The sequence below is a fragment of the Monopterus albus genome, unplaced genomic scaffold (genome assembly GCF_001952655.1).
Source record: "Monopterus albus unplaced genomic scaffold, M_albus_1.0 scaffold143.1, whole genome shotgun sequence".
In the NCBI taxonomy this organism is placed as follows: domain Eukaryota; kingdom Metazoa; phylum Chordata; class Actinopteri; order Synbranchiformes; family Synbranchidae; genus Monopterus; species Monopterus albus.
Window position 1 is genome coordinate 506,714 of NW_018128023.1, and position 11,338 is coordinate 518,051.

Consider the following 11,338-nt stretch of genomic DNA (forward strand, 5'->3'; position numbering starts at 1 on the left):
TGCACTCATGGTTTGTCAAACTTATTGATCATGCATGGCAGGTGCATTGCCATATACATGTAAGTATGAAGTACCTAATGAAAATTTTTAAGGTAATGGGGTCATCATATAGCTTTTCCACTAACAAGAATCAAACCATTTAGACCTTCAACCAAATGATCGGATTTTTTTTTTTGCCCATAAATGTATCTGTCATAGGTTCCTGGCAGAAGACCAAGAGATCTATTACAAGAGATGAGCTCTCTATAGAGTATTGATGTATAATGAAATGTCTCCCTAATGTATAGCCTTCCCACAATGTAGGCTGCCTTGCTATTTAAACATTTTTCCAGTAACAGTGTCATCTTTGCATGAAATTCAACAGGAGTTTCTGTATTAAGCACTAGATAAGTTGTCTGTGGCTTAGTGTGTGTGTGTGTGCATGTAGTAATGTGTTTTAATAATGTGCACCATTGATAAATGCGTGCCAATGTTTCTGTGTTTATTATGTGTCTGTAAACATGCATGTCTTCTTATGCCTCACCCCCCTGTTGATGACATCAGGACGCTGCAGTGGGACACAGACCCATCTGTGCTGCAGCTGCAGGCTGATTCTGAGCTCGGGTATGCCTTCCTGTTCTCCTCACAACACATGGAAATATACTGTGTACATAGGACATTTTGGGTTTGTGCACAATCTAACCAAGCTAATGAACACATTTTATCTCTCTTAACCAGGAGGAGGATGCAGAGGCTGGGGGCATCTAAGATCACACAGGTAGACTTCCTTCCCAAAGAGGTGGTCTCTTACAGTAAAGAGACACAGACGCCACTCACCGCCCACTTGTCTGAAGGTGAATATTTTGTGTGTGTGCGTGATTGACTTGACATTCCTTATCATCCATAGTCTTGAGCTAAAACAACCTAATTTAAGGTTCAAACTTGAACCTTGAAAGTAAAGGTCACAAGAGGCAACAGATTGCTTCACATTGCAGTGATTGACGTTGCTGAATTTGATACTCCTTTGGTTAGCTAGTTCACAGCCTGTAAACCTGGAATGATTTAAAAATCTTCCAAAGAGAGAGGGAGAAACAGAGCTGGGTATAGAGAAACTGACAAGTGTTTGCCTGGCAATTATTCAATCTTCAGTTGCAGAACATTGTGCTTTTGACTCCTGGTTATAAGTGGAAACAGGCTGACAGATGAAAGTCACCCAAGATGATTTTTGTTGGATGTTACAAAATCACTGTGTGTTGGTGTGTGATGTATCCACTCAGAAGAATATGTGTGTGTGTGTGTGTCCATGTGCTGTAACATCTAAAGAGATTGTGTTCGGTTTCAAATTTCGATTTTACATGTAGTAGCTGCCCTTGTGGATACTCAAAGAACCTTCATACCTGAAGATTTATAGAAATGATGTAGTTATAAAATGTCCTAATTTGGGCTGGGAAGACATGATACAAAAATGTGTGTTTGTGCATGTGTTTGGGTAGCTGTGCATGTGTTTTAAGCATCTGAGGTTATGTGTGCATACATGTGAAAGTGTATTTGTGCATATTTGCACCTCTCTAAGTGGGTGTGCATATATGCTGAGCTGTAGTTACTAAACACATCCATATGGTCAAAACAGAGGTTAGTCCTGAACTGGATTTGGCATAATGTTTGTAGTTATGAATCAAGACACAGACTTGAGTCTTTTTCAACTGGAAGAGAAAGGCATGGAGATTTGGATAGAAGACAGTTGCAGTTATTCTTCAAGCCTGTGCTCTTATTGCAAATGCAGGTATTTCATATCAGAAATGTCTTTTTTTTCCTCATATACTGTATTAGGGCTGCCCCCTTAAAGTCACTAGTCGAGAGACCTGACAGTCAGCTGAGACTGTCAGCCGGTGTGCATTACAATAGAAGGCAGCCCCAAATGTTTAGCAAATTGCTGTGCAGCACGAGAATAAAAACACAAAATCCACTAGGTCAAGCCACATACAAGTGAGTCTTGTACTTTATTAGAAGTGTTTTCAAACATTGGGTTTTAATATTATAAGAGAAAAGACTGTTGGCATCACAGCGGTTTACTGACTGTTTCTAGGACTAGGAATCTAAAAAACTGTGGTGACAGAAGCTTTGCAGGTAAACTAGCTATAACCATACAAGTGTGCAGCCTACCTTATTATTTTGACAAATCCATATGGCAGCCTATATCATCAATTTAAATATTTAATCATATGCAGCTTTCTTTGATTTATTTATTTTTTTTATGCTCAGAAATATGTTCCTGTCACTCTCTTGTATTTGAATACTAATGTTAATGTGGTCAGAATCATCAGTAAAACACAGTATGTGCCAGGTGATTTTCTGACAGTGCAGACTGTATTTAAAAAAGAGAAAAAAAAAGAATGAATAGTGACACCGAACAGCCGAATCTGAGTCGAAAGACCAAATTTTTTGTCAGGTACAACTACGGTATCTTTGTGAGGACACTTGTTTACATAATGCTTTCCCTAGCCCCATAACCATCACAGCTAAATGCCCAACTTCTAGGCTTATCCTAACCTAAATCTAATTGTAATGTTAATTCTGTAGCCATGTTTTAACCCTCAGATAGCCCTTTGAGGGGTATCAGCAAGTTATCCAAAGTTCCCAAAATCCTCACTCCCCTGGTATATATCTCAAAGCAATCCTAACAGTGTATAGCCATGCAAGAACACATATGCACACATGCACCCTATCATCTTCTCTGTCTTCTTTCTTCTATTTGCCAAGACAGCTAGCAGCCATGTGACTGTGAAAGGGTTGCACTTCCTACTTCCTGTCATTATAATAGATGGTCTGGTGTAGATTCCATTGCCCTCCTGCCCCAGCAACCACCATGCACATACGCACGTCTGTCCTGATCAGCATCCAAACGGTCCGCCTCAGCTCCTCCCATTTCCTTGGCAGGACCCAGGAATAGATAATCTATTCAACAAGTGCGCTGGCACTGACTCGCATACAGTATGTGTGCTAGGAGGCGTAAACATGCATGTGTCTACTATACATACACATAGCAGAATCAAAGTAAGGTTTTTGATAGAGCTTATTCACACAAGGATGCTATTTTCAAGGTGTCCGGTGTACCTACTATACATGGATCTCCAAAACAGCATACACACACACACACAAACAAACAAATACACAACAGCTGTAAACTGTACAGGGCAATTGGTAAAGAGATAAAGACTAACAATTAGAGCCAAATAAATAAACATGCAGTAGTTACTAGATACAGTTCTAATAGTCTGTCTACATATACGCTGTGAGCAGTTAGTGCCTGAAAGTAGTGCTGTATGTCGGGCCATTTATTTGTTTTTAGTTTCCAACAACATGTTCAGAGGGTCCCTGTGTGTGTGCTTGTATGTGAGTAAGAACATCTGTGAGCCAGAGCAGAGCTGTGGTCGCCTACAGGGAGCTGACCTTGGCCTTAGGACACCCGTCCTTTGCAGACTGCCATAAAGCTTGTGTGTCTGGAGAAAGAAGAAAAGAGGTTGATGGTAGCACCTGCCTGCACTTCTGGCTGTGTTTGTTCAGGCTAGTTCCCTTTGCTGATTACTCAGCCCCACATGCATGCAACACACATCTCATTTTCAGGTTGCAGCTACAGGTTGTGTACATAATTAGTTAGGCTATGGCTTAAAATTTTAATTGAATCTTCAAGTTTCAGTACCTACATTAGTTATTTATAACAGTTAAAAGAGCTAGATGCTATAGCTTAGTGGATTCGTTAAGGGTCCTGAAATGATTCATGTTGAATAAAATGCTAATGAACCCAACCACATCTGGCTGCACTCAAAAGTAAATCTGTTTGAGCTTCATATGCGTGTGCCTCTGTAGGCTGTCTGTGTGTGTGCACTGTATTTAGCAAACTTGAAGCTCATAGTGGCTCTTATACAACTGCATAGGCAGATGCTAAGTGTTGTTGTCAGAAGGCTCTAATGATTGGATGAGGTTTTTTCTTATTTCCTCCATTTATTTATTTATTTTAGTATTTAGATTTGTTTAGCTTTTTTAAAATTCTGTCTTTTTTGTTTTCTCTGCACCTCAGAGGTGTATAAAGCTCTATGGAAAGACCTTTAGTTGTTTGGATGTGTACATGTTTGTAAAACTCTCGGTGTGTGTTAAATAGTTTGTTTTAAGGATAATGTTCTTTTTTTTCAGGCAGCAGACTGATTCAGGCTGGATTGCAGCTGGTGTTGGCTTCTGGCCTATCAGATTGAAAAGAGAAAACAACAAGAGTTAGTGAAAAATGGCAGGGTAATCTTTATATAAAATGTCATATTCCCATGGCAACAAATGTCTACACTAATTATTGTCACAATTCTCAAAATGTCACAGCTGGCCAGCTGATGCTTTTCATTTTGCAGTTACCATTGTCTCTATTGGATATTATTAGGGCCTGAATTTAATAGATGATACTAAATGTGGGAGACAGTTGCATATTAAAACTGTAATATTGATATCGTAGCCTGTGTGTTTGCGTGTGCGGGAAAGGAAGGATAAGTGTAGTCTCATAACAGTCTTTTTAAGTCATTGAGGGGTAACTCAGGGATTCTCTCATGTCCTCTTCTCCTTACGAACTTCCTTCCCACTTCTCACATGCGCAGGGTGGCTGGCTGTGTTTGTGTGTGCTGTGAGTAAGCTCCGTAGGGTAGAGTGTGTTCAAACCTGAATGCAGCGTTATCAAATTGGATTGATTTCATCAGACTTTGTCTCTTTGTGAATGTGCATGTCCTTTTGCATAAATATACAGTTAAAGCTCATTTAATCCAGATAACGATATAGCTTTTCATTTCCGTGGCCAATTTGCCTCCATATAATTGTAATATGTAGCTTGTCTACGTATGTTCCTTTTCCAATTGGCTGTTTAATGAACTCTCTCTCACAAGTGTCCATGGTTTCAGGCAATCAGATTAGCTCCAGTCATGGCTGACTCCAGCTACTTACTGCGATCCTAATTGGTATGAGTGGACATGCTTGTTGTGGGGGCTGGATACTTTGTCTAAGGACATAGCGGGGAAATAAAATAAGATCAGGCCTAATGTGGTTTGTGATAGTAAGCTAACACACAGAGGTCAAACAAGGTGTGTGGTAGGTGTTTCATGCCTCTCCTCTATCAATTCTTAGATTTATTTTGTTATTTTTGTAAATTTTGTAAATTGTAAACACAACAAAAACCACCCACCTTGTTTTTGTTGTGTTTACCTGTTGCAGCCTTTAAGAGAGACACAGAAGACTGAAGTATTATGGCTCCTGAGAGTTTACAGTTTGATTTGTAGTATAATTTTGATATGAAACAGAGACGCTACTGTAAATACCTCTCATTTAAAGCTGCGCTCTATGTGTTGACTCCCCACTGATTCACCAGTTCTCTAGTATTTGAGCATAACTCAGCTCACTATTTTGGTTTTACAGCCTACAACTTCAGAGTTTTGGTTCACTCACACCAGTCTTAGGTTATTGGCATTGCTTCAGTGAAGCTCTGATAATGCTACAGTGCTCAACCAACACCAAACAACAGAAGAATCTGGCAGCAATCCAATGAACATAGTCATCCATGTAGCTGCTACAAAGTCAGATACTGCCCGTAAGAGCTGACCAAAACAGAGCTAAAAGTAGAGTGAATATTGGATCTACAGTTGTCAGAATTCTACAAATGCTAGCTATTCTTCGTATCTGTTGCATGTTTAAAAAAACAACTACTTGTCAGTGTGTTCAACAAAACAACGCTATAAGGTGATAATTTCAGTGTTGTGTTTTTATCTTGCCGTGCTGTTCCCAGGAGACAAACATTTATTAATGTAAGTTTAATAAAGATGAAATGACAAACTATTTAATATTTTTACTTTAGAACTGGACTAAATGCCTGAAACCATGGACACTTGAGAGAGAGAGTTCATTAAACAGCCAATTGGAAAAGCAACATACGTAGACAGCTAAAATGACATATTATAGACGTTTTCTGTTAAAGAACAAAAAATCAGAACAGCTTGTTTGAAAAGCCAGGCTATTGGTGAATATTTCAGTCCCATCACAGTAGTAAAAACTTGGTTTGGGCTCATAAAATTGAAGTTGAATTACACACATTTTTGGACTAGGCCAAAACTTAAAAGGTAAAATTGACCAAAGCCAACAATGAAGTTTGTGTACTCACTGTAATGTCTGTGAATCCAGACCCTGGTTTAGCTTATTTTTTGTGCTGTAGACCTTTATTGTCGTCTACAAATGATTAAAAACACACCAGGGGAGCCACATAGCTACACTGGGTGATGTTTCTTCCTTATGAAATATGTGGGTTGCTTATTTTTTCCTTAAAAGAAAATGCTAAAAACAGCTTTCTGCAGACCTGGAATCAAGAGTCAACTGCGTATGCAGGTGATCTCTGCTCCGTGTGTACTGCTAGCTTCTCACACTGCAGATAACAGCAAGAGCACCCCACATATTTAGTGAGGAAGAAACAGTGTCACCCAGTTCAGTTGTGTGACTCACTGATGTGCTTTTATTAGTTTTCAGACAACAGTGGAGGTCTTGGGCACAAGGATTCATAGACATTACAGTGGCTACACGAGATCTATTGTTGGGTTTGGTCCCTTTATGTGATTTGTGCAAAATAACCCAAAAAATAGAAAATCATGACCCTTATTCTTATTGAGTATTAAATGTGTTACATGATAATATCTCCTTTTGCTGAATGGAAATTGTGCACTATTTTGTCTTGCATTCTAAAACCAAAAATGTAATGATCACCGCTGAACAAAGATACTGTTGAAGTGTCTCAGGGGTTTCATTGAGAGCGTGAACCTTTGCTTATGTAACCACAGGAGTTGAAACATTCTGCTTCCATTCTCCTCATGTTTCCCAAAAAAATTGTAGAACTTAGCTTCAGCAAAATGTGGGCAACCTTCCTATGTCACTCTTTTTCTCTCTGCATCCTTTCTGTAGCCAGCCAATCCCACTTGGCCATAAACAGAGTGAATGTTAGTACTCTGACACACCCACTCTTTTCCTGTACGGATCCCAATCTCAAGATAACTATCTCTGTGTGTGTGTGTACATGCATGTGCACTTACCTGAGATGTTGGCATGGGTGGAAAAGGTCAAAGAGATTGTATGCAGTTTGTGCATGCGCTTATGCACATATAAATGAGTGCAGGTTGGTGTGGGTGTAGCGTGAGCCTGTCTCAGTTTGTAGTAAATTGGGTTGTGCTCAGTGGAGCCTTAAAAGACCCATAATAGGCCACAGTGGAAAGGTAGCCAAAGAAATAGAGAGAGATGAAAGGAGGGAGCAAGAGAGACTGTACTGTAAAAGGTGAAGAGAAACCCATGGTCACTAGAAAATAGAGAAATGAAAGAGCAAGAGAAAAGCAATGGAGGAGAAGCAGAGGAGCCCACCGAGGGATGTGGCAGCAGTTACGTTATTACAGCAGTAATTATGTGCAGTGAACCTCAAGAAAGCCTTCAGACACACAACTCTGTGTGTGTTTGTATAACTTGATGTTGTAACTTTGGAAGACCCCTTTCTTAGGGTTAAAAGTTTAAAGGGTGGGGAGTGTGTGTTAATGTTTGTACGTACAGCATGTATGCAAAAGTTGTTTGCATGGCTCTTCTCCTCCATCCCACTCATTGTATTCTTTTTAGGACCATTAGTTTTCAGGGTGTGTACAGTTGAAGTATATAGTTGGTCAGTAATTTATTTCTTATGTGTATTTATTGCAAAAAAGAGGCTTTCTTGTAAAAAAGTGTGGACTGTTTATGGCCACTAACTTCAAAAGAAACTCCACTAATCTGAGCAGTAGCCTGAAAAGACACATTCTTGTAAGTGATCACACACATAAGCATACAGATTCATAAATGTAAACACATGTGAGGACTGACATGCAAGGGAATAAACAAAGTATACATGTACCTGCAGAAATGTACACATTTGAACACAGACATGCACATATGTCACCCAAACTCTACATAATCCCAAAATGGTGCAGTTAAGAAACCAAACAGTAAATTTATGAAATGATTCTGACTGTTGGCAGCACATCGGTCCAGTTAGAGTGTGCAGGTCCTGAACTGGTGGGTATTTATCGACAGTTGTACAACATCCTTCAGGATGTAATCCAATAGGGCTGGATTTTAAATTGGCACCAAAGGTTTTGAATCTGTGACTGAAACCCATTGCTACATGAGTTTAATAGTGTCTAACACTAGGTTATTGACATTTTATGCCTCTGTGGCGGCGATAGCTGCGGCTGGAGGCATGATGTTTTCGGGTTGTCTGTCTGTCCAGATATCTGTTTGGCCCATTCTTGTGAACATGATGTGTCAGGAACACCTTGAAGGAATTTCTTCAAATTTGGCATGTGTCCACTTGAACCAAGGATGAACTGATTAGATTGTGGTGGTCGAGGGTCAAGGTATTTGACTGGCTGGAGGAGGCATAGAATTGCAAAGTGGTAATTCTAGTTGTATTACATTCAGTATATGTGTTCATCTAATGTGATGCACAATGATTCACTTGGAGAATATTCATATTAACACTGGTATATTGATTTAAACTATATTGCCAGCACTACTGCAGCAGACCCTAAAATTAACTACTAAATGAATTAGTCACTTAACTGTGTCCATGAAAAATGTTGTTTTTATACTGGGAGAACTGAATGTAGTTGTCTTGCTGTCATCTTCTACTAGAGAGTATCAAGAGGGAATGTACTGTTTTATTGTGTTAGGCAGTGGCGTTGAAACTCATCCTAAGCACAATTTATAAAACTTAAGTCTTTTAAGTTCCCTTAGCCAACTTATCCTCTGTCTCTGTGTCCTGGCATTTTCCACAATCCACTGAAGCAACAAATAAAAACACTGAATGTTTCACACTCCCAGTCTAAATGAAACCGACATGACTGAGGGGTTTGTGGGCAGTTTTCAACATCCTAAAGGGAGGAATGTGGTAGTATGTGTGTGTCTTTTGCATGGTTGGGTACTTAGGTTTCTGTATAATGTGTCTGTGTATGTGCATATATGTGTTATGTAGCCACATATGGAAGTGCTTATCTCATACATTTTTGTTGTTCTAGCCAGGCAGCTACAACAGGTTGAGCAGACCAGAAATGTGTGTGTGTTACAGTGAGTGTTGCCAGAGGACCTTGAACAAAATGTACTCAGTTCTAGTAGAACTTTGAATTTGTTCTGCTGAAAGTACATTTTAGAATGGTCTGTTTTATGTTTGACTTATAAACTTTTGGAAAAGTAATTGTCTCGGGGTAGTGGCATTTAGGGGGTACTATTTAAACCAAGTGTGCACGTGCTTTATGTTCATATTCACACAAATATATAAACTCTTGGAGTTCAGATCCGACTTGGGCTTTTCCATTATGATCCCCCCTAATCTTTTCCTCCAGACACACATAATCAGCAAACACTTCTCAGTTTCTCTCTGCATAAAACAAATCTGTTTCATCTTCATCTCCTTCAAAAAGCACACAGCCTTCACTCTTTCTTCACTCCCAAAATTGATGCAGAGTCCCAAGTGGTCTCTGTCAAAATGGCCATGGCAGTCAAACCCAGAGACACTCCTGGTATTAGAGAAAAATAATCTCTTTCTTAGGTATTCCAAGTGAGTCACAGGTGATTGCAATTTTCCCCTATGACCACCGTATAATAAGGTACTAGAACCCCTTCTTCGTCTCCCTCCCTCTGGGTTTTTCTGGTGTTTTCAGAAAAATGGCCATCATCCAAAATAATATTTGCCATCAGATGAGTGCTTGAGATGAGTATGAATATAGTTTCATGATTCTTTTTTCTTTTTTCAACTGTTTTCTCCCCCCAGCCTTTTTCAATTGTATTTTCTTCAACTTGACTTTTTGACATGTGCGCCCGGGCCTTTTTTTGTGCATGTGTAAAACGGCAGTCAGTCTTGAACATTTCCCTGGGTGGTCTCCCTTGAACTCCGAGATACCTTTGACTCTCCAGGGTTTTTTTTATTTGAGAGGGTAGTGGTTCACTGCCACAACTAGCCTGCAGCTTATAACCCTGCTTTACCTCAGTTGTTTCAGGTTGATGTTTATCAACCCATTGTATGGCTGGTTTGTGTGTTTTTGTCCTCATGGTTTTAAAACGGGTGACAACTAGTTGAATAGAATCTTTTTGTCCTATACCAGAAATTATTTATAAAGTAAAAACCATTGTGCTGCTGAAAAGGTGGCATAGCACAAGTTGTTTTTCAGGCAGCCATGACTGAAATTCTGCAGACTTTAAACAAACTCACTCTGTCAGTTGCATCTGATTCAGACCTAATATTTCCAGATCATAATCACAGTTTATAGTTCGACTGCTGAATGAAATGAAATTTGAGAACCATGTTGGTTTTCTGTTTGGCTGGAGTGTGGGGCATGCTATTCTTTAACTCTCCAGCAGGGAGCACTCTTGGCACATATACTTGAGTTATCCTCCAGGGCTCTCCAACCTAAAGTGTCAGATTTTTTTTACATTTTTTTGTTTCAGATTAAATTAAATTATAGTAATGATTTAAAATAACAATTTTTGCAAATAATCTCAAACATGTTAGCTTTGAAAGTCTTAATTTGATTGACAAGAGCCCACAAGATTCAAGGCCAGTGCTTTTGACCCATTAAGGTATTGCACTCATTTTCCTAAGACTGTGCTTTTGTTTATTTATTCAAGTGTTGCAGAGGTGCTCTGAATAGGGATTTCTATTTTAGTACAGACGAGAAGGATTCAACCCTGAGTATCAACTTCTATTTTTTTGAGTTTGTCCCATCTGTCTGTCTGTCCATCAATAAAACAAAATGAAACATCATCATCCAAGAAAGAAACACAGACCACCAGTCACCCCTGGAACTATACACACAATAGATGCAAATACTGTTGTTTTTGGGTGACACAAATCCCTGCTCAGATGATAGGTTGAAAAGTGAGTTGATGCCACTGTGGCGACTGTATGCAAGACTTTTCTGTTTGTCTCTGCGTTTTTGACAGTTTGGAAAGTTTGAAGTCATGGGTTTTAATCAGGGCCCTGCGGCCAGGCTCAGAGCATGGCGTGGCGTGATGGTTCAGTTTAAAGATGTGGGTCTGGGTCGGGGCCAAGCCTGGGTGGCACTGCTAGGCAGGGAAGGGGAGGGGGTGTAAGACAGAGGGAGAGGCTGAAAGAGAGAAAGATACGGGGAGGGAATCTGCACCCACAGCACATAGCAGAGCTGGCCACAGAACCCTCAAGGCCTCACTGGACTGCATTAATGAAAGCTGATTATGTGTGGGCATACGTGTATGCACACAGTGTAGACTCGGATGTACATGGGCTTAAACACACATGCACAAT

At 39.8% G+C, this 11,338-nt stretch overlaps 1 protein-coding gene across 5 annotated transcripts in view; it reads left to right on the forward strand.

Moving 5' to 3' along the window:
- dync1i1a (dynein cytoplasmic 1 intermediate chain 1a) overlaps window positions 1-11,338 on the forward strand; it is a 54,682-nt gene that overhangs the window by 6,254 nt on the left and 37,090 nt on the right. For all 5 annotated transcript variants that reach the window (XM_020614238.1, XM_020614233.1, XM_020614236.1 and 2 more), the window contains 2 exons: window positions 544-603; window positions 718-833. In XM_020614238.1, coding sequence (XP_020469894.1) covers window positions 544-603; window positions 718-833 — 176 coding nt within the window. The remainder of the gene's footprint in view (window positions 1-543; window positions 604-717; window positions 834-11,338) is intronic.